We start from the raw sequence: 24,446 nt of genomic DNA on the forward strand, positions 1-24,446 counted from the left end.
CACAGCCAGTCATAACAATGGCTAAACCCTGCCTATTTCTACAACGTATCTTCTTAGAGTCTGATTTTAAATTGAACCATAACTGCACTGCTAACATTACGCCTAACCTTAAATTAAGTCCAAAAAGCAAATGCTTGTGTTAATGAATTTTTACCATATTGCCAATTTTGACTGTTTGGCTTTGATAACTAGTGCCACCCCTTAGACAATGAGAGGAAATCGAGAATATCAAAAGTATCACCAAGACAGTAACTTCAGAGATGAGCTGGGTTAGTTATAAAAAACCTTTGGTAACTGGTTTCACACATGCATGAAGATGGCGCATAATATACTGTAAAAAATTGAGATGGCATACTTGAGGGGGGCATTCATGCAGGAACCAATGGTATGCTCGAAGAGGAGGCGTTCATGCAGGAACCAATGGAATGCTCGAGGGGGGAGTTCTTGTAGATTCAAGAACGTCCATATGCAGAAACAACCCGAATTGCGGGCCGCAATCACAAACTGTTCAGATTTACAGGAATTTACATTGTTGTTAATTAAGTGATCATTTTCTCGTGAATCACATCTACCACCTGCATTTACACTATTTGTCCATACACAAGGGGCGCTATTGTTTCATGGAACAGTGTCGTTTTCCCCACCCTAACAACATCCGGGTTGTTACTCTACTTAGTTGTGTTTGCGATGGTAGCGTTTTTTTAGTACTGATAGCAATTATTCATGACGAAATTTTCAATACTGTCATTTGATTGAATAAAGGGGAAAATAACGTCAAGGAAGAGGCTTCGTGGAAGGGAGAACCAAGTGGATATGCTTATTGTGCAGGTATGTCACACGGGTGAAACCCAAGCTGCTGTATCAGTTGACCGCATCACAGATCAGTAGGACAGATATAACAATGAGACAGATATTTCACCGGATGTATACATGTGAAGCAACCGCTTAGCGTTATGGTAGTGAGGGGAAGCACAGTGGAAGAAGATGGAACAAGATGGATTTTGCCCGACATTCTGCTAATTACTAATCGATGAAACATTTGATCTCAATACATTTTTCTGTTCCCAAAACTAGAATTTGTTACGAACAGAGTGGACTACGTTTTGTAGACTTGACCATTTGCCAAAGTAAAAAATAATTGCGTCGTTAAACAAGATTGCAAAGGCGAATTAAGTTATTGCACACACGCCCTTCGCAGAGTAGGCGCTCCCTAACGGAAATATGCAAATAGTATCTCGAACGCGCCAATAAGATCTCGCTAGCTCGTGCATGGCTCTGCCCACCTTACTTGTTCTGTCCACTATTACTAATTTGTTCCCATTTGAAACGACAGGCTGTGGTATGGCTTGGTTTAGTTATACAAATCTTTGCCTCAGTGGCTGATATTGCTAGCTACGCTGAATAGTTTCACATTTTTGATTTATTAGCTAGTTAGATGATTCCTGTATTTCAAGTTGTCTACCTATTATAACAAATACATAATGTCATTGTTACCCACGCTATCTAACTGTTATCCGCTAGCTCCGTCTACAGCGGGGCTGTTCAATTCCAGTCCTGGAGCCAGGGCCGAAACACTTCTGGTTTTTGTTTCTACCTTCCTTTTAGTTTATTGCACTCACCTGGTGTCCCAGGTCTGAACTAGTACATTATTAGAAGTAGAGTATGAAAACCAGAAGTGTTTCCGCCCTCCAGGACCTTCATTGAACAGGGCTGTTCAAGGTCTACAGTTATCAAAAGTTAGCTACTGTAGCTAGATACTTGAGACAGTGTGTGCGTTGCCAGTTTCAATGACACCAATTAACCAGCTTGTCTTCTCTTCTGTCAGATGTTATTGAGACGCCCCAAGTCTAACCACAATGAGTAACAACAGCCATCCTTTGCGTCCACTGGCCTCAGTGTCAGAGATTGACCACATCCATCTACTCTCCGAGCAGCTGGGTGCTTTGGTTCCAGGTGAAGAGTACAGTGATGTCACCTTCATTGTGGAGGAGAAACGCTTTCCGGCCCATAGGGTCATCTTGGCAGCACGCTGTCACTACTTCAGGTACACCTGTTTTGGGTGGTTGTAAAATATTTTGGGTATCTCAGATCTCAGATTGTTCTGGCAATTTTCACATAGGGACTGGGAGGAAGGATTGTTTGACATGCTTTTTACATTTGTATCACAAACCATTTTTTAGAAAATCATGATGCAAGTGGCCATTTTACACCCATTTTAGACCTATACATGCCTCCTGTAAGACCTTATGATCGGTGAACCATATATGATACAGACAACATCTTGATGTCAATCTACTCTTTATCGGGTGCTCTAACATATAGAGTATGTCTAGATTAGAGGTCGGCCGATTTATTAGGGCCGATTTCAAGTTTTCATAACAATCGGTAATCAGCATTTTTGGACGCTGATTACATTGCACTCCACGAGGAGACTGCGTGGCAGGCTGACCACCTGTTACGCGAGTGCAGCAAGGAACCAAGGTAAGTTGCTAGCTAGCATTAAACTTATCTTATAAAAAACTATCTTAACATAACCACTAGTTAACTACACATGATTGATGATATTACTAGTTTAACTAGCTTGTCCTGCGTTGCAAGTAATCAATGTGGTGCCTGTTAATTTATCATCGAATCACAGCCTACTTCGCCAAATGGGTGACGATTTCACAAGCACATTCGCGAAAAAGCACTGTCGTTGCACAAATATACCTACCCATAAACATCAATGCCTTTCTTAAAATCAATACACAAGTATATATTTTTAAACCTGCATATTTAGTTAATTAAAAGAAATTCATGTTAGCAGGCAATATTATCTAGGGAAATTGTGGTACTTCTCTTGCGTTCTGTGCAAGCAGTCAGGGTATATTGTGGTGTCATATTTCTGCTTTACCAAATGAGGAGAGTTACAAACTACACACCAGTCAGAGTTATACTTAAACTACATCTTTAATAATAATAAGCTTTGCAATAGCCTTTTTTGACTTTCAATGATGCGCTATCTCTAATGAACCATTAAAAAGTGACTACAGAAAAGTAGAAAGATATTTTATAGCCAAGATACACCCCTCTCAACTTGCATGACAAATCACAGATCTTAGGGAACAGTTCACAAAGGTTAAGATTTGTATGAAAGATATCTATAAAATATAGCAGACAGTTACTGCTGTGTCAACAGTTTTCATTGTAAAGACCAGTGGCTGGCCCCCTCACTCCAAAAGGGAACTGTCTCTCCCTGATACGGCATATGCAAACAATATGCAGCAGTTTGGGCCGCCTGGCTCGTTGCGAACTGTGTGAAGACCATTTCTTCCTAACAAAGACCGTAATTAATTTGCCAGAATTTTACATAATTATGACATAACTTTGAAGGTTGTGCAATGTAACAGCAATATTTAGACTTATGGATGCCACCCGTTCAATAAAATACGGAACGGTTCCGTATTTCACTATAAGAATAAACGTTTTGTTTCCCGATTTGAACATATTAATGACCTAAGGCTCGTATTTCTGTGTGTATTATAATTAAGTCTATGATTTGATATTTAATAGAGCAGTCTGACTGAGTGGTGGTAGGCAGCAGCAGGCTCGTAAGTATTCATTCAAATAGCACTTTCCTGTGTTTGCCAGCATTTCTTCGCAATGCTTGAAGCACAGCGCTGTTTATGACTTCAAGCCTATCAACTCCAGAGATTAGGCTGGCAATACTGTAGTGCCTATAAGAACATCCAATAGTCAAAGGTATATGAAATACGTGTGGTATAGAGAGAAATAGTCCTATAATAACTACAACCTAAAACTTCTTAACTGGGAATATTGAAGACTCATGTTAAAAGGAACCACCAGCTTTCATATGTTCTCATGTTCTGAGCAAAGAACTTAATCGTTAGCTTTTTTACATGGCACATATTGCACTTTTACTTTCTTCTCCAACACTGTTTTTGCATTATTTAAACCAAATTGAACATGTTTCATTATTTATTTGAGACTAAATAGATTTTTATTTATGTATTATATTAAGTAAAAATAAGTGTTCATGCAATATTGTTGTAATTATTACAAATAAATAAAAATCGTCCGATTAATCAGTATCTGCTTTTTTTGGTCCTCCAATAATCGGTATCGGCGTTGAAAAATCATAATCTGTCAACCTCTAGTCTAGATTCTAAAATACAAATGTTGACACTAATTTATTCAACATTATAAATATCTCAACTACCATTTTTGAGTTAGCTTATTTTTAGACATTTTAGATATTCATATTTTTAATCTTGAATAAATTGTGAACATTTGTATTTCAGAATCTTAACATACTTCATATGAGCACACTAAAAGGAGTAGCTAGGACTAGGTAACAGTCTATGAGATGTGTAATCCTTTTCCCCAGAGCTCTGCTATATGGCGGGATGAAGGAGTCCCAGCCGCAGTCGGAGGTGACCCTGGAGGAGACGCGAGCCGAGGCCTTCTCCATGCTCCTCAACTACCTTTACACGGGCCGGGCTAGCCTCAGCTCAGCCCGCGAGGAGGTGCTGCTGGACTTCCTGGGTCTGGCCCACCGCTATGGCCTCCAGCCACTAGAGGACTCCACCTCAGAGTTCCTGCGCACCATCCTGCATACGCACAATGTGTGTTTGGTGTTTGACGTGGCCAGCATGTACTGTCTGAGTGCACTCAGTGCAGCGTGCTGCGCCTACATGGACCGTCGCGCCCCAGAGGTCCTGGCCTCAGACGGCTTCCTCACATTGTCCAAGGTGAGTGAGAGTAGGCGGGGTCTTGTTCATTAGGCAACAAACATGGAAGAAGATGGACCAAAACAGGAAGGGAACTACCTGGACTAATAAGAAATTCATTTTTTATTTTTTTTGCTAAATGTTTTCAAAAGATTTTCATTGTGTGCCCTAATGAACAAGACCCAGATCCAGTAAATATGACTGAATCCATTTTGATAGAAGTAGTATTAACTGAATATCTTTTTATCCTGTCTCTCTCTGTGCAGACTGCTCTGCTGACCGTATTACGGAGGGACTCATTTGCAGCGAGCGAGAAGGAGATCTTCCAGGCGCTGTGTCATTGGAGCCGGCAGAACGGCGAGGGAAGCGCCACGCAGGAAGTAATGGCAGCTGTGCGGCTGCCGCTCATGAGCCTGACGGAGATGCTAAACGTGGTGCGTCCCTCGGGACTGCTCAACCCAGACGACCTGCTGGACGCCATCAAGACCCGCTCAGAGAGTCGCGACATGGACCTCAACTACCGCGGCATGCTCAGTGAGTCTATGGCTTCCGGTGCTGTTCTAGTAGTCGGCAACTAATAGCTTAAATTGTCAATGGGAGTCTGTGTATTCTGTTTGCGTTTGAATTCTGTATGTGTCTCTTTGTATTCCGTGTGTGTGTGAGATATGTATTTAATATTATGTATTCAATGTGATGCCTTTGTGTCTTACAGTCCCAGAGGAGAACATTGCCACCATGAAGTACGGGGCCCAGGTGGTGAAGGGAGAGCTGAAGTCAGCGCTGCTGGACGGAGACACCCAGAACTACGACCTGGACCACGGCTTCTCCAGACACCCCATAGAGGAGGACGGCCGCGCTGGCCTTCAGATCAAACTGGGCCAGGCCTCTATCATCAACCACATCCGCATCCTGCTCTGGGACCGGGACAGCCGGTGAGTGTGACATCCAGCATGTTTTAAGGTATCAGTTTAAGCAAGGCACGATCGCTAATCTTGATCACATAATGAGTAATTTTTTGGGATGCAAGGTGATATGCCAATCAGTGATTCTGCTAAGTCTAACTGCATTGTAGGCTATCAAACACACATTCATTCCTCTCTGAAGGTTTTGCTCAACTGATGAGCAATGTTTTTATATACAGTACCAGTGAAGTTTGGACACACCTACTCATTCAACGGTTTTTCTTTATTTTTGCTATTTTCTACATTGTAGAATAATCATCAAACCTATGAAATAACGCATATGGAATCATGTAGTAGCCAAAAAAGTGTTAAACAAATCAAAATATATTTTATATTTGAGTTTCTTCGAAGTAGCCACCCTTTGCCTTGACAGCTTTGCACACTCTTGGCATTCTCTCAACCAGCTTCATGAGGTAGTCACCTGGAATGCATTTCAATTAACATGTGTGCCTTGTTAAGTTAATTTGTGGAATTTCTTTCCTCAATGTGTTTTCAATTGTGCACCATTTGGTGAAAGACCAAGTCCATATTATGGCAAGAACAGCTCAAATAATCAAAGAGAAATGAGTCCATCATTACTTTAACCTGTCTAGGACTGCTCGCCAACAGCCAATGAAATTGCAGGGCACCAAATTCAATCAACAGAAATCTCATAATTCAATTTTCTTAAACATACAAGTATTAGACACCAATTTAAATATACAATTCTCGTTAATCCAACAACAGTGTACGATTTCAAAAAAAGCTTTTCGGCGAAAGCAGAACATATCATTATGTTAGGTCAGCAACTAGTCACAGAAAGCATACAGCGATTTTCCAACCAAAGAGAGGAGTCACAAAAAGCAGAAATATTGATAAAATTAATCACTAACCTTTGATATTCTTCATCAGATGACACTCCCGGGACAACATGTTACACAATACATGTATGTTTTGTTCCATCAACCTCAGTTTACATTTGGCTTTGCCCCCAAAACATCCCATGAGCCACATCAAATCACAGAAATACTCATAATAAACATTGATAAAAGATACAAGTGTTATTCACAGATTTAAAGATATACTTCTCCTTAATGCAACTGCTGTGTCAGATTTCTAAACTTTACGGAAAAAGCAAACCATGCAATAATCTGAGTACGGCGCTCAGATGACAAATCAACCCAAAGAGATATCCGCCATGTTGGAGTCAACATAAGTCAGAAATAGCATTATAAATATTCACTTACCTTTGATGATCTTCATCAGAATGCACTCCCAGGAATCCCAGTTCCACAATAAATGTTTGATTTGTTCCATAAAGTCCATCATTTATGTCCAAATTCCTCCTTGTTCGCGCGTTCAGTACACAATCTACACTCACGCCGCGCGGGCAGGTCCAGGCAAAAGTTCAGACAAAGTCATATTACAGTCCGTAGAAACATGTCAAACGAAGTATAGAATCAATCTTTAGGATGTTTTTAACATAAATCATCAATAATGTTCCAACCTGAGAATTCCTTTGTCTTCAGAAAAGCAACGTGAACGAGCGTCACGTAAAGACTGACATCTAGTGGAAGCCTTAGGAATTGCAACATGACCAATATCCCACTGTATCTTCAATAGGGAATGAGTTGAAAAACGACCAACCTCAGATTTCCCACTTCCTGGTTGGATTTTTTCTCAGGTTTTTGCCTGCCATATGAGTTCTGTTATACTCACAGACATTATTCAGGGTGTTTTCTATCCAAATCTACTAATAATATGCATATCCTAGCATCTGGGCCTGAGTAGCAGGCAGTTTACTCTGGGCACGCTTTTCATCCAAACGTGAAAAGGCTTTACGGAAAAAGCACACCATGCAATAATCTGAGTACAGCGCTCAGAGACCAACACAACCCAAACAGATATCCGCCATGGTGTGTAGTCAACAGAAGCCAGAAATAGCATTATAAATATTCACTTACCACTCCCAGGAGTCCCAGTTCCACAATAAATGTTTGTTTTGTTCGATGAAGTCCATAATTTATGTCCAAATACCTCCTTTTTGTTAGCGCGTTTAGCCCAGTAATCAAAATTCATGACGCGCGATCACTAGGTGCGGACGAAAAGTCAAAAAGTTCCGTTACAGTCCGCAGAAACATGTCAAACGATGTATAGAATCAATCTTTAGGATGTTTTTAACATAAATCATCAATAATGTTCCAACCGGAGAATTCCGGTTAAAAAAATGTGATTTGTTTAACCCTTTTTTGGTTACTACATGATTCCATATGTGTTATTTCATAGTTTTGATCTCTTCACTATTATCGTACAATGTAGAAAATAGTAAAAATAAAGAAAAACCTTGAATGAGTAGGTGTGTCTGAACTTTTGACTGGTACTGTATACATTGCAGTAATGTTACTATCATGCTGATAATAGAGATACTCATCAGCTATGCTTTGGTAACTGGGTTTTGTATGATCCATATCTGCTTTTGTGTAGGTCTTACTCCTACTATATTGAAGTATCCATGGATGAGCTGGATTGGGTGCGTGTTGTGGACCATTCCAAGTACCTGTGTCGCTCTTGGCAGAACCTCTTCTTTACACCACGTGTGGCCAGGTAAAACCTCACCCATTGCATCTCTGCCTGTGGTTTCCTATGGTTGGCACCAATTTTGACTTTTGGTTCTACAACAGTGGGTGTGATTTTTATTTGTTCCCTTGTGTCCCAGGTATGTGCGCATTGTGGGGACGCACAACACGGTCAACAAGGTCTTCCACCTGGTGGCTTTCGAGTGCATGTTCACACACCGCTCCTTCACTCTGGAAAAAGGTATTCTCGGTAAGGCAGGAATATCAATCGTTATACTAGTGTTACATTTGATTCTTAAGATGCCAGGTCGGATCAACATAAACATCTTACTACTCTCTCCAATCCTCTTCTTTATTCCCAATCCTCTCTCTTCTACTGCTTTTTTGCCTCTGCTTTTTTTCATCCTTCATATATGCAGTCCCTAATGAGAATGTGGCTACCATCGCGGCCTGTTCCAGTGTCATCGAGGGGGTTAGTCGGAGCAGAAACGCTCTGCTCAACGGGGACACGCGCAACTATGACTGGGACTCGGGCTACACCTGTCACCAGCTGGGCTCTGGGGCCATTGTCATTCAACTGGCTCAACCCTACACTATTGGCTCCTTAAGGTAGGGGTGGGTGTGTGTGTTCACTCATGTTGAGTCTTGTAGGTTTTGTATCTGTCTGCACATTTGATACATTTTTTTATGCAAATGATTTAGTTATTTTCTATTTATTTTCTATTTCTATCTGGACAGACTGCTACTGTGGGACTGTGATGAGCGATCCTACAGTTACTACATTGAGGTCTCCACCAATCAGCAGCAGTGGACAAAGGTGGTGGACCGCACCAAGGTGCCATGTCGGTAAGACTCCCAGTCTGTCTTCAAGGCTCCCTTTCCCATACTCTTTTCAGATTATCTTTGTATAATACTGTCCATCTGAGATCTTTTAAGTTTTGTTTTTCTTCAACAGATCATGGCAGACACTCAAATTCGACAAGCAGCCTGCCTCTTTTATTCGCATCGTGGGAACTAACAACACTGCAAATGAGGTGAGAGGATTGCGCATACACCGTAATTAAAAAAATATTTGTCTGGATTTTTGCATTTACAGGGCTCCATACTGCAACCATTTAGTCACATTTTGCAACCCTTTGACTTGGCTGTGTAAGTAAAATGTTGTATTGGTCGCATCCAGAATATATCTGGAATATAGATATGTACAGTGCCTTCGGAAAGTATTCAGACCCCTTGATTTTTTCACATTTTGTTAGGTTACAGCCTTATTCTAAAATGTATTTTTTACATAAGAATTCAGACCCTTTTCTCAGTACTTTGTTGAAGCACCTTTGGCAGCGATTACAGCTTGGAATCTTCTTGGGTATGACGCTACAAGCTTGGCACACCCGTATATGGGGAGTTTCTCACAATTTTCTCTGCAGATACTCTCAAGCTCTGTCAGGTTGAATGGGGAGCGTTGCTGCACAGCTATTTTCAGGTCTCTCCAGAAATGTTCGATCTGGTCCGGGCTCTGGCTGGGACAATCAAGGACATTCAGAGACTTGTCCCGAAGGCACTCCTACATTGTTTTGGCTGTGTGCTTAGGGTCATTGTCTTGTTGGAAGGTGAACCTTTGCCCCAGTCTGAGGTCTTGAGTGCTCTGGAGCAGGTTTTCATCAAGGATCTCTCTGTACTTTGCTCCGTTCACCTTTGCCTCGATCGTGACTAGTCTCCCAGTCCCTGCCGCTGAAAAACATCCCCACAGCATGATGCTGCCACCACCATGCTTCACCATAGGGATGATGCCAGGTTTCCTTCAGACTTGGCATTCAGGCCAAAGAGAATGCTTGGCATTCAGGCCAAAGAGTTCTGTCTTGGTTTCATCAGACCAGAGAATCTTGTTTCTCATAGTCTGAGAGTCTTTAGGTTCCTCTTGGCAAACTCCAAGCGGGCTGTCATGTGCCTTTTACTGAGGAGTGACTTCTGTCTGGTCACTCTACCATAAAGGCCTGATTGGTGGAGTGCCGTGGAGATGGTTCTCCTTCTGGAAGGTTCTCCCATCTCCACAGAGGAACTCTAGAGCTCTGTCAGAGTGACCATCGGATTCTTGGTCACCTCCCTGACCAAGGCCCTTTTCCTCCGATTGCTCAGTTTGGCCGAGCAGCCACTTTAGGAAGAGTTTCGGAGGTTCCAAACTTTTTTCCATTTAAGAATGATGGAGGCCACTTTGTTCTTGGGGACCTTCAATGCTGCCAACATTTTTTGCTACCCTTCCCCAGATCTATGCCTCGACACAATCCTGTTTCGGACAATTCCTTCAACCTCATGGCTTTGTTTTTGCTCTGACATGCACTGTCAACTGTTGGACCTTATATAGACAGGTGTGTGCCTTTCCAAATCACGTCCAATCAAGTTCTAGAAACATCTCATAGATGATCAATGAAAACAGGATGCACCTGAGCTCAATTTCAAGTCTCATAGCAAAGGGTCTGAATTCTTATGTAAATAAGGTATTTCTGGTTTTAATATTTCAATTTGGAAACATTTCTAAAAACCTGTTTTTGCTTCATCATTATGGGGTATTGTATGTAGATTGAGTTATTTTTATTTAAATCCATTTTAGAATAAGTCGGTAACGTAACAAAATGTTGAAAAAGTCAAGGAGTCTGAATACTTTCTGAAGCCACTGTATATGATGGTGTGTATGGACAGTATATGAATAGAAAATGTGTGTACAGCAGTAGTTATATAGGATGAGCCTTGACTAGAATACAGTTGAAGTCAGAAGTTTACATACATTAGGTTGGAGTCATTAAAACTCGTTTTTCAACCACTCCACAAATTTCTTGTTAACAAACTATAGTTTTGGCAAGTCAGTTTGGACATCTACTTGCATGACCCAAGTAATTTTTCCAACAATTGTTTACAGACAGATTATTTCACTTATAATTCACTGTGTCACAATTCCAGTGGCTCAGAAGTTTACATACACTAAGTTGACTGGGAAAATTCTAGAAAATCATGTCATGGCTTTAGAAGCTTCTGATAGGCTAATTGACAACATTTGAGTCAATTGGAGGTGTACCTGTGGATGTATTTCAAGGCCTGCCGTCAAACTAAGTGCCTCTTTGCTTGACATCATGGGAAAATCTAAATAAATCAGCCAAGACCTCAAAATAAAATTGTAGACCACAAGTCTGGTTCATCCTTGGGAGCAATTTCCAAACGCCTGAAGGTACCACGTTCATCTGTACAAACAATAGTACGCAAGTATAAACACCATGGGACCACACAGCCGTCATACCACTCAGAGATGCGTTCTGTCTCCTAGAGATGAACGTACTTTGGTGCGAAAAGTGCAAAGGAATCCCAGAACAACAGCAAAGGACCTTGTGAACATGCTGGAGGAAACGGGTACAAAAGTATCTATATCCACAGTAAAACAAGTCCTATATCGACATAACCTGAAAGGCCGCTCAGCAAGGAAGAAGCCACTGCTCCAAAACCGCCATTAAAAAAAAGCCAGACTACGGTTTGCAACTGCACATGGGGACAAGGATCATACTTTTTGGAGAAATGTCCTTTGGTCTGATGAAACAAAAATAGAACTGTTTGGCCATAATGACCATTATTTGGAGGAAAAAAGGGGAGGCTTGCCAACCGAAGAACACCATCCCGACTGTGAAGCATGGGGGTGGCAGCATCATGTTGTGGGGGTGCTTTGTTGCAGGAGGGACTGGTGCACTTCACAAAATAGATGGCATCGTGAGGAAGGAAAATTATGTGGATATATTGAAGCAACATCTCAAGACATCAGTCAGGAAGTTAATGCTTTGTCGCAAATGGGTCTTCCAAATGGACAATGACCCCAAGCATACATCCAAAGTTCCGACCAAAATGGCTTAAGGACGACAAAGTCAAGGTATTGGAGTCACAAAGCCCTGAACTAAATCCTATATCCCTGACCCCAATCCATTTGTTCCAAGATGGCGTAGCAGTGCAGACGTTGTTTGTCATTTTCCCGTGTACATGTCTTCTTTTTTGTCTATTTTGTATATATTTCAATATATTTTCAATCTCTTTTTCCATTTATTTTACATTAAATATACCTTCCGGCAACCCGCCTCACCCAATGTGATACGCATCTGCTATTTTTAGATCTTATAGCCTGAACCTCCATCAGAAGCTAGCCATCAGCAGCTAACCAGCTAAGTGGCTACTAGCTATTTAGTCATTGTCAACCACTGCTAGCGGCCTTTACCTTTTAGCACAGACACCAGCCGTTTTTAGCCTGGATAATACTTGCCAGTCTGCACAGCTCGTTATCAACTCTGAGCATATCGGACTGTTTTTCTCCACGACAACACCGGATTCCGCCGTAAGCCCTGGACCATTTATTCCAGATCATCGCAGCTAGCTAGCTGCCACCGAGTGGCCCAGCCCAAGACGCCAGCCTTGAGCAAGGCCCATCTCCCGGCCTGCTCAGTGGACCCTATGATCACTCGGCTACACAGCTGATGCCTCCCGGGCTCTTCACTAACACGACTAGAATCCTCTACACCACCGGATTCTTTCAGTAAGCTCTGGACCTTTGCATCGGATCATCGCTGCTACCGAGTGGCTATAGTGGCTAATGCCATTGTTCCAAAGCTAGCACCAGTTAGCCGCGAGCCAGGTGCATCTCCCGGCTAGCAAACGAAATTACTCCAGATACAATACCTATTTTGCCAACTGGTCTGGACCCTTTGTCAACACGGAACCCTGCTGTTCCATCACGACTGATCTGCCGACGTAATTCCATCCGCTGTGCCCTCAACCGGCCATTGCCGGACGTCGGAGCAGACGCGTCTACTTTCCCCGGCCAGCTAACTTTTTTTGAATGCCGTGTCTCCCGCTTGCTAGCGTAGTAACGACTACCTAGCGGCTTCCCTGTTTCATCTATTGCTGTTCACTGGACACTATGATCACTTGGCTACATAGCTGATGCCTGCTGGACAGTTCATTAATAACGGTACTCCATTTTGTTTGTTTATCTGTCGGCCCCAGCCTCAAACTCAGGCCCTGTGTACAGTTAACTGACCCTCTCTGCCCATTCATCACTATTTTACCTGTTGTCTTACCCGTTGTCTTAGTTAGCTCTCCCAATCAGCACCTGTGATTGTTTTATACTTTGCTTTATGTCTCTCTCTAATGTCAATATGCCTTGTATACTGTTGTTTAGGATAGTTATCATTGTTTTAGTTCACTGCGGAGCCCCTAGTCCTACTCAGCATGCCTCAGATACCTCTTTTGTCCCACCTCCCACACAAGCGGTGACCTCACCCAGCATAACTAGTGCGTCCAGAGATGCCTAGGTTTACCTCTACTGTACCCGCACCCTACCATGCCCCTGTCTGTACGTTATGCCCTGAATTTATCCTATCACGCCCAGAATTCTTCTCCTTTTATTCTCTGTCCCCAACACACTAGACGACCAGTTTTGATACATTTACATTTACATTTAAGTCATTTAGCAGACGCTCTTATCCAGAGCGACTTACAAATTGGTAGCCTTTAGCCGTACCCTCATCCTACTCCTCCTCTATTCCTCGGGTGATGTGGAGGTTAACCCAGGCCCTGCGTGTCCCCAGGCGCTCTCATTTGACTTCTGTAACCGCAAAAGCCTTGGTTTCATGCATGTTAACATCAGAAGCCTCCTCCAGAAGTTTGTTTTACTCACTGCTTTAGCACACTTCGCCAACCCTGATGTTGCTGTGTCTGAATCCTAAATTAACCTCTCTTGGGTAGGAGGCAGTATTTTCACCTCCGGATGAAAAGCGTGCTCAAAGTAAACTGCCTGTTACTCAGGCCCAGAAGCTAGGATATACATATTATTAATGGTAGATTAATGGTTGATTTGGACGCTACCGTCCCACCTGCTCATAAGTTAAGAAGGCCACCAAAAATTCTGAGATTTCCGTCCCCAACTACAACATTTTTCATCAAGATAGAACTGCCAAAGGGGGAGGAGTTAGCCTGCAAAGTTCTGTCATACTTTCCAGGTCTATGCCCAAACAGTTGGAGCTTCTAATTTTAAAATTATTCTCTCCAGAAATAAGTCTCTCACTCTTGCCGCCTGTTATAGACCCGCCTCAGCTCCCAGCTGTGCCCTGGACACCATATGTGAATTGATTGCCCCCCATCTATCTTCAGAGTTCGTTCTGTTAGGTGACCTAAACTAGGATATGCTTAACACCCCGGCAGGTCTACAATCTAAGCTAGATGCCCTCAAACTCACACAAATTATCAAGGAACCCACCAGGTACAACCCTAAATCTGTAAACATGGGCACCCTCATAGATATTATCCTAACCAACTTGCCCTCCAAATACACCTATGCTGTTTTCAATCAGGATTTCAGCGATCACTGCCTCATTGCCTGAATCCGTTATGGGTCTGCGGTCAAACGACCACTCCTCATCACTGTCAAACGCTCCCAAAAACACTTCTGCAAGCCGAAATTTCTAATCAACCTGGCCCGGGTATCCTGGAAGGATTTTGACCTCATCCCGTCAGTAGAGGATGCCTGGTTGCTCTTTAAAAGTAATTTCCTCACCATCTTAAATAAGCATGCCCCTTTCAAAAATGTAGAAATATGAACAGATATAGCCCTTGGTTCACTCCATTCCTGACTGCCCTCGACCAGCACAAAAACATCCTGTGGCAGACTGCACTAGCATCGAATTGTCCCAGCGATATGCAACTTTTCAGGGAAGTCAGGAACCAATACACACAGTCAGTTAGGAAAGCAAAGGCTAGCTTTTTGAAACAGAAATTTGCATCCTGTAGTTCTAACTCCAAAAAGTTTTGGGACATTGTAAAGTCCATGGAGAATAAGAGCACCTCCTCCCAGCTGCCCAGTGCACTGAGACTAGGAAACACTGTCAACACCGATAAATATACGATAATTGAGAATTTCAATAAGCATTTTTCTACGGCCGGCCATGCTTTCCACCTGGCTACCCCTACCCCGGCCAACAGCTCTGCACCCCCCGCAGCAACCTGCCCAAGCCCCCTTCCGCTTCTCCTTCACCCAAAACAAGATAGCTGATGTTCTGAAAGAGCTGCAAAATCTGGACCCCTACAAATCTGCTGGGATAGACAATATGGACCCTTTCTCTCAAAAATTATCCGCTGCCATTGTTGCAACTGCCATTACTAGCCTGGTCTTTCGTATCGTCTGAGATCCCTAAAGATTGGAAAGCTGCTGCGGTCATCCCCCTCTTCAAAGGAGGATGACACTCTAGACCCAAACTGTTACAGACCTATATACATTCTGCCCTGCCTTTCTAAAGTCTTCGAAAGCCAAGTTAACAAACAGATCACCGACCATTTCGAATCCCACAGTACCTTCTCCGCTATGCAATCTGGTTTCAGAGCTGGTCAAGGGTGCACCTCAGCCATGCTCAAGGTCCTAAACGATATCATAACCGCCATAGATAAAAGACAATACTGTGCAGCCGTCTTCATCGACCTGGCCAAGGCTTTTGACTCTGTCAATCACCGCATTCTTATCGGCAGACTCATTGGCCTTGGTTTCTCAAATGACTGCCTCGCCTGGTTCACCAACTACTTCTCAGAAAGAGTTCAGTGTGTCAAATCGGAGGGCATGTTGTCCAGATCTCTGGCAGTCTATGCCACAGGGTTCAATTCTCGGGCCGACTATTTTCTCTGTATATATCAATGATGTCGCTCTTGCTGCTGGTGATTCTCTGATCCACCTCTACGCAGATAACACCATTCTGTATACATCTGGCCCTCTTTTGGACACGGTGTTAACAAACCTCCAAACAAGCTTCAATGCCATACAACACTCCTTCCGTGGCCTCCAACTGCTCTTTTAAATGCTAGTAAAACTAAATGCATGTCTTCAACCGATCGCTGCCCACACCCGCCCCTCTGACTAGCATCACTACTCTGGACGGTTCTGACTTATAATATGTGGACAACTACAAAGTCCTAGGTGTCTGGTTAGACTGTAAACTCTCATTCCAGATTCACATTAAGCATCTCCAATCTAGAATCGGCGTCCTATTTCGCAACAAAGCCTCCTTCACTCATGCTGCTAAACATACCCTCATAAAACTGACTATCCTACCGATTCTTGACTTTGGCGATGTCATTTACAAAATAGCCTCCAACACTCTACTCAGCAAATTGGATGTAGTCTATCACAGTGCCATTCGTTTTGTCACTAAAGCCCCATGTACTTCTCACCACTGCGACCTGTATGCTTTCGTTGGCTGGCCCTCGCTTCATATTCGTTGCCAAACCCACTGGCTCAAGGTCATCTATAAGTCTTTGCTAGGTAAAGGCCCGCCTTATCTCAGCTCACTGAGATAAGAAATAAAAAAGACTATGTCCTTTGTGTCTTTTAGAAAAATAAATGATAAAATTATCATTCATCCACCCAGAGGAGATAAAATGAACACAAGGAAAGAGCGTGAGAGGGGGGGGGTTGAGATGCAACACCCACCCGTACCAGCAGATATTTTTCACTGATCATCCCCAAAGCCAACACCTGCTTTGGCTGCCTTTCCTTCCAGTTATCTGCTGCCAATGACTGGAATAAATTGCAAAAATCGCTGAAGTTGGAGACTTATATCTCCCTCACTAACTTTAAGCAACCGCTATCTGAGCAGCTTACCGATCGCTGCAGCTGTACACAGCCCATTTGTAAATAGCCCACCCAACTACCTCATCCCCATATTATTATTATTATTTTTTATTTATTTTTTTTGCTCTTTTGCACCACAGTATCTCTACTTGCACATCTCACTCCAGTTTTAATGCTAAATTGTAATTATCATCTGCACATCTCACTCCAGTTTTAATGCTAAATTGTAATTATTTCGCCCCTATGGCCTATTTATTGCCTTACCGCCCTAATCTTTCTACATTTACACACACTGTATATTGATTTTTCTATTGTGTTATTGACTACGTTTGTCTTTCCCATGTGTAACTCTGTGTTGTTTTGTCGCACTGCTTTGCTTTAACTTGGCCAGGTCGCAGTTGTAAATGAGAACTTGTTCTCAACTGGCCTACCTGGTTAAATAAAGGTGAAACAAAATAAAAACTGCCTGCCATCCAGGACATCTACAGCACCCGGTGTCACAGGAAGGCCAAGAAGATCATCAAGGACCTCAGCCACGGCCTGTTCACCCTACTAATATTTAGAAGGTAGAGACCGTACAGGTGCATCAAAGCTGGGACCGAGAGACTGAAAAACAGCTTCTATCGCCATCAGTCTGTTAAAAAGCCACCACCAGCCAGCCTCCGCCCAGTACCCTGCCCTGAACTTAGTCACTGTTACTTGCCAACTACCACCTGTTACTCTACCCTGTACCAAAGAGACTGCTGCCCTATGTACATAGTCATTGAACACTGGTCATTGAAATTATATTTACATATGGTTTTACTCAATTCATATGTATAGTTGAAGTCGGAAGTTTACATACACCATAGCCAAATACATTTAAGCTCAGTTTTTCACAATTCCTGACATTTAATCCTAGTAAAAATTCCCTGTCTTAGGTCAGTTAGGATCACCACTTTATTTTAAGAATGTGAAATGTCAGAATAACAGTAGAGAGAATGATTTATTTCAGCTTTTATTTCTTTCATCACATTCCCAGTGGGTCAGAAGTTTACATACACTCAATTAATATTTTGTAGCAATGCTTTTAAATTGTTTAACTTGGGTCAAACGTTTCGGGTAGCCTTCCACAAGCTTCCCACAATAAGTTGGGTGAATTTTGGCCCATTCCTCCTGACAGAGCTGGTGTAACTGAGTCAGGTTTGTAGGCCTCTGTGCTCGCACATGTTTTTTTTCCAGTTCTGCCCACACATTTTCACCATTTCTATTTAAAAATAAAATTAACCTTTATTAAACTAGGTAGGCCAGTTGAGAACAAGTTCTCATTTACATATGCGACCTGGCCAAGATAAAGCAAAGCAGTGCGACACAAACAACAACAGAGTTACACATGGAATAAACAAACGTACAGTCAATAACAATAGAAAAAGTCTATGTAAAGTGTATCTAAATGGCGTGAGGAGGTAAGGCAATAAATAGGCCATAGTAGCAAAGTAATTACAATTTAGCAAGTTAACCCTGGAATGATAGATGTGAAAATGATGTGCAAGTAGAAATACTGGTGTGCAAATAAATACAATATGGGGGTGAGGTAGGTAGATTGGATGGGCTATTTACAGATGGGCTGTGTACAGCTGCAGAGATCGGTAAGGCGGCCAAAGGAGGTGTTGGCTTTGGGGATGACCAGTGAGATATATAGATGACCTGGAGCCAGTGGGTCTGGCGACGAATATGTAGCGAGGGCCAGCTGACGAGAGCATACAGGTCGCGGTGGTGGTTGGTATATGGGGCTTTGGTGACAAAACGGATGGCACTGTGATAGACTGCAGTGGCTCTGAAGATAGATGGGGGGAAATCAATTCACATATGGTGTCCAGGGCACAGCTGGGGGGGGTCTATAACAAGTGGCAATGTTGAGAGACTTATTTCTGGAAAGGTGGATTTTTAAAAGTATAAGCTCGAACTGTTTAGGCACAGACCTGGATAGTAAGCCAGGACTCTGCAGGCTATCTCTGCAGTATATTGCAACTCCGCCCCCTTTGGCAGTTCTATCTTAATGGGGATGGAGATTTCAGAATTTTTGGTGGTCTTCCTAAGCCAGGATTCAGACAAGGCTAGGACATCAGGGTTGGTAGAGTGTGCTAAAGCAGTGAACAAAACAAACTTAGGGAGGAGGCTTCTGATGTTAACATGCATGAAACCAAGACATTTTTACAGTTACAGAAGTCAACAAGTGAGAGCGCCTGGGTAATAGGTGTAGAACTGAGGGCTACAGGGCCTGGGTTAACCTCTACATCAAAGTAACAGAGGAGGAGTAGGATGAGGGTACAGCTAAAGGCTATAAGAACTGGTCGTCTAGTGCGTTGGGAACAGAGAATAAAAGGAGCAGATTTCTGGGCGTGGTAGAATAGATTCAGGGCATAATGTACAGACAAGGGTATGGTAGGATGCAAGTACAGTGGAGGTAAACCTAGGCGTTGAGTGGCGATGAGAGAGGTTGTATGTCTGGAGGCACCAGTTAAACCAGGTAAGGTCTCCGCATGCATGGGGGGGTTGGACAAAAGAGCTTTTCAGGCATGGACTGGGGGCTCTACAATGAACTAAAACTGAAACTAACTGAAACAGCAGTAGACAAGGTATATTGACATTGGAGATGGGCATAAAGCAATCACAGGTGTTAGTCGGGAGCGCTAAGACATCAACGGGTAAATGGCGATGAATGGGCAGAGAGGGTCGGATGGGTACACACCGGACCTGAGTTCGAGGCTGGGGCTGACGGATAAACAAAATGAGGTACAGTGTTAATGAACAGACCAGCAGGCATCAGCTGTGTAGCCGAGTGATCATAGGGTCCAATGAGCAGCAATAGGTGAGTCAGGGAGCCGTTCGGTATTCGCTACTACGCTAGGCGAGCGGGAGACACGGCGTTCAGAAAGCTAGCGGGCTGGGGCTAGCAGATGGGTCTTCGGCGACATCGCAACAGAGAAGCCTGTTGAAACCATCTCGGACGATTACGTCGGCAGACCAGTCATGATGGATCGGCGGGGCTCCGTGTCAACAATAAAGGGTCCAGGCCAATTGGCAAAAGAGGTATTTGTAGACCAAGAATTAGCTTGTAAACTCTGTCGACTTGCCGGGAGATGGGCCTTGCTCGAGGCTAGCTTAGGGCTAACTGGTGCTTGCTTTGGGACAGAGGCGTTAGCCAACAGTAGCCACTCGGTTGCAGCTAGTTAGCTGCGATGATCCGGTGTAATGGTCCAGAGCTTGCAGCAGGAATCCGGTGATGTAGTGGAGAAAACCAGTCCGTTATGCTCTCGGTTGATATCGTGCTGTGCAGATTGGCAGGTAATTGTCCGAGCTAAAGCTGGCTAGTCGCTAGCAGTGGCAAACAATGACTAGTAGCTAGTTTGCTGGTTAGTTTCTGATTGAGGTTCCAGTTATAAGGTATAAAAAATAGCAGATCCGTACCACATTGGGTGAGGCTGGTTGCAGGAAAGTATGTTTAGTAGATGGAAATTGAGATTAAAATATATATGAAAAAAAGGAAAACCAGACTATTTACAGACTAGTTAACACGGGACGGGACAAGACAAACACAAGTTTGACTGCTACGCATTTTGGATTAACAATGTGTTGTGTTAGGTTGACCTCACCACCCTCTGGAGAGCCCTGCAGTTGCGGACGGTGCAATTGCCATGCCAGTCGGTGATACAACCCAACAGAATGCTCCCAAACCAAATTTATTCAACCTCCTGAGGTTGAAGAGGTGCTGTTACGCCTTCTTCACCACACTGTATGTTGGAACATTTTAGGTTGTCAGTGATGTGCACTCGGAGGAACAAAGCTTTTCACCCTCTACTGCTGCCACTTTGATGTGGATGGGGGTGTGCTCTCTCTGCTGTCTCCGGAAGTGAACGATCAGCTCTTTCATTTTGTTGATGTTGAGGGAGAGGTTATTTGCCTGGCACCAATCTGCCAGGGCCCTCACCTCTTCCCTGTAAGCTGTCTCGTCGTTGTTGGTAATCAGGCCTACCACTGTTGTCGTCTGCAAACTTGAAAATTGAGTTGGAGACATGCTTGGTCACGTTCTCATGGCTGAACAGGGAGTACAAGAGGGGGATGAGCACGCACCTTTGTGGGGCCCCCTTGTTGAGGATCAGCGTAGTGGAGGTGTTGTTGCCTACCTTCACCAACAGGGGTGAGCCAGTCAGGAAGTCCAGGACCCAGTTGCACAGGGTGGGGTTCAGACCTAGTGCCCTGAGCTTAGTGATGAGCTTGGAGGGTACTGTGGTGTTGAAGACTGCGCTATCGTCGATGAACTGCATTCTTACATAGGTATTCTTCTTGTCCAGATGGGATAGGGCAGTGTGATGGTGATTGGTTCACCCATGGATCTGTTGGGGTGTGTGCAAATTGTAGTGGGTCTAGGATGTCTGGTAAGGTGGAGGTGATATGATGGTTAACTCTCAAAGCACTCTCAAAGCACTTCATGATGACAGAAGTGAGTGCTACGGGGCGATAGTCATTTATTTCAGTTACCTTCACTTTCTTGAGTACAGGAGCAAGGGTGGACATCTTGAAGCATTTCAAAATCCAATTGTGGGGAAAACACAGCTGTCCTGTGTAATACTAATATCACCGATTTTAAAGGGACAGGTGGTTCTCAGCTTTCTGTTGGTATAATAAAAACATTCTCAACTCTCCATATTGAGCTTAATAGCAACTATTTTACAACCAAGATATTTGATATGGCTTTGAGATAGTGTGCGTGAAATGCGCATTGGCCATTGCGATTGCATAGGCCTCATTGGTAGGCTACGCCTGTAAAGTTTTGAAGGACATTTCATTTACTGTTAGATTAATACATGGCTACTAGCAGTGGGTATTATATTTAAGCAATAAGGCCTGAGGGCGTTTGGTGTATGGCCAATATACCACGGCTATTTGCTAATATTATAAACTGGTTACCAATGTAATTAGAGCAGTAAAAATAAATATTTTGTCATACCCGTGGTATACGGTCTGATATACGACGGCTTTCAGCCAATCAGCATTCATGGCTCAAACCACCCAGTTTATAATTAGAGTTAGTGATCTAGCAAACTAGATCACCACTTACTCGGGTGGGAAATTAGCCCTAAATAAATGTGCCTATTATATTAGTGCACATAAAGATCTCTAAACATCTGAAGATCTCTGGAGCCCTATTTTAACAGTAAAATATAATGACAATAGTCTAATTGTCAACCCAATATTCATGACTATCACTGGATTTGGTTGTGCATATTTTTAATCACAAACAGTTAGAGGAAATAAAATATTTCTGAATACCATCTCACTTCTTAATAAAGCACTTTAATTCTTTGTTAATTACATATGTTTTTCTATTGCGTGACGGTGCAGGGGAACACATGATGCAACCAAATCATGGGGGAAATGTTGTATATTCGTTCCTCATTCCCTGTTTCTCTCTTTCAGGTGTTCCATTGTGTCCACTTTGAGTGTCCGACCCAGTTGGACACGGAGGTGAAAGACGGCAGTCTTGGGCAGGCATCACCGTTTGAGTCCAGTTCCACATCCCAGAACCCTAGACCCATGCAGCCATCCCGCACCCACAGCCTTCTCCCCTCCCAGCCCTCCTCATCCTCATCCTCCACTTCCTCACAACCCCACCTCTGAGAGAAAAGGAAAACCCCCAAGAAAACAATTTTGCACAACCTTTATCTATCACACAAGATGCACTGCTAAAATGCTGCTCACCATACAATCCATTTTGATAACAAAAATAAGCCTCTAACGTTAACAGAATCTTACATCAATTTCAGGTTTTTAGGGTGCTCATACAGTCCTCCCTGTCTGAAATGATAGACAATGGTGGAAAAAAGGCTATGGAGTAAATTGGTCCATACATTTCCTGTAGAGGTATTAGCCCACATTTGCTGCCGGTTTCAGGGTACTCAGTTGGCACGCTTCAAAGCCTAGTCGGGCCAGGTGCTATCCAGCCAGTGGAGGTGCAATCAGTACTGCTCATCCAAAGATTAACCAATGCAATACCGCTATCAAGGATTTTCTACTCATGTTGAAAATGAAAAATCATAGGTGAACATGGTCATATTCACCTATGCTGAAGGTTTATATCTGGAAAATGAATTTGATTCACCCCACCCCCCCCCCCCCCCAGTGAACATTTGGACTTAAAGACTAATATTGCGGTCTTGGCTGAGCAGCACTTCAATGTTTGTTAAATTCATCAGCACTTTGTGGAAATCGGAGGCTGGGAGAATCTATGAACAGCTGATATTTGGCACTTTATTGTTCCCCATATTTACTGTAAGAAAGATGTTACCTAGGTCTACTAAGCACTGGGGAAATGTGCAGTGCTGGTAATAGCTATTTCTGTCTATGGATTTGTTTTGTCATTTTATTGTTGTCCTCACCTTTTTGAGGACAACTTTAATTGCTGCTTGTGCTTACTGCTAAATGTAGATATGATATGTATATACATTTACATTTACATTTAAGTCATTTAGCAGACGCTCTTATCCAGAGCGACTTACAAATTGGAAAGTTCATACATATTCATCCTGGTCCCCCCGTGGGGAATGAACCCACAACCCTGGCGTTGCAAGCGCCATGCTCTACCAACTGAGCCACACGGGAATATACAACATATATTGTCAATGATTTTGTTTGTGTGGTTTGATTTGTTAAGTTTTGTGTTGGCTCTACTGTTTATTTCTCAGTGCTGTGCATCCTATTATCCCTCACCTCTTCCCTCTTTGTTTTTTGGCTCTTAATATTGCTCTCTTCTTTTTCATATTTCCTTTGATCTCCTTTGTTATTTTACAAGCTTTCAAGTAGATTTGAGCAATCCTTTAGATACTTTCACATTGCTGCTATTGCATGAGGGCTGAACATTGACTTAAAGTAAATTAAGTAGAAAGCAGATTACCCTTCTCATATCTATATATTTTCCATTCTCTTTCCTGAATAGTTTTGATTGCAATTTGTTTCTTGTACCATCTTAGTACAATATCATTACTGTACTATACTTTTATCCGTTTTTCTATATCACTGCCATTTAACATACGTTGGGATTTATTTTCAGAGAGGTCTCTTTTGTAGATGTTTATAGAGATTCAGCAGAAAAGTCTCTCAACCTCTTAGTGTTCAAAAAATATTGATTGATTTGTAAAGTCAAGTAGGTTTTGCATTAGTGAGTGCCAAAGGCTTCTTCAGACTGGTGATCTCTGCTTATGGCAAATGTTAGTGGGCCAATAAATGTACATTTTATTGCAGGCAGTGGCTGCAGGAAACGGCATTAAATGTTGTCTGACTCATTTTGCAGTACTTATTGTTAGCACCCTCATCAAACTTGAAAGACCAAATGTTTGTTTTTTTTACATTGCTGATTAATACAGGTTTTAAATGCACCCTTGTTCATCCATCCTCATGATACCCTACCAGCTGGCAATCAAGCTTTTAAACAATACTGTATTAAAGATGTGGAACAAAACATGTTCAACTTGTGTGTCATGAAGACCCATGTAAGTCAGTATGTATTTGACATGTTTTACAC

General features: G+C 42.8%; 1 protein-coding gene across 4 annotated transcripts; it reads left to right on the plus strand.

Annotated features, from left to right (window-relative positions):
- Positions 1-467: 467 nt before the first annotated feature.
- LOC139556535 (BTB/POZ domain-containing protein 9-like) lies at positions 468-24,387 on the plus strand. 4 transcript variants are annotated; one of them, XM_071370592.1, is made up of 11 exons: positions 468-828; positions 1,826-2,044; positions 4,388-4,751; positions 4,997-5,264; positions 5,443-5,662; positions 8,156-8,275; positions 8,388-8,497; positions 8,667-8,856; positions 8,986-9,093; positions 9,203-9,281; positions 22,346-24,387. In XM_071370592.1, the coding sequence occupies exons 2-11, from the start codon at positions 1,857-1,859 to the stop codon at positions 22,544-22,546; spliced, it is 1,848 nt and encodes a 615-aa protein (XP_071226693.1). In that variant the 5' UTR covers positions 468-828; positions 1,826-1,856; the 3' UTR covers positions 22,547-24,387. The 4 variants fall into 4 exon arrangements, with proteins under 4 accessions (XP_071226693.1, XP_071226695.1, XP_071226694.1 ...); XM_071370594.1 differs by lacking the exon at positions 468-828 and adding an exon at positions 928-1,127; XM_071370593.1 differs by lacking the exon at positions 468-828 and adding an exon at positions 1,137-1,339.
- The last annotated feature ends 59 nt before the right edge of the window (positions 24,388-24,446 follow it).

Source organism: Salvelinus alpinus, chromosome 27, assembly GCF_045679555.1.
Source record: "Salvelinus alpinus chromosome 27, SLU_Salpinus.1, whole genome shotgun sequence".
NCBI classification, from domain to species: Eukaryota; Metazoa; Chordata; class Actinopteri; order Salmoniformes; family Salmonidae; genus Salvelinus; species Salvelinus alpinus.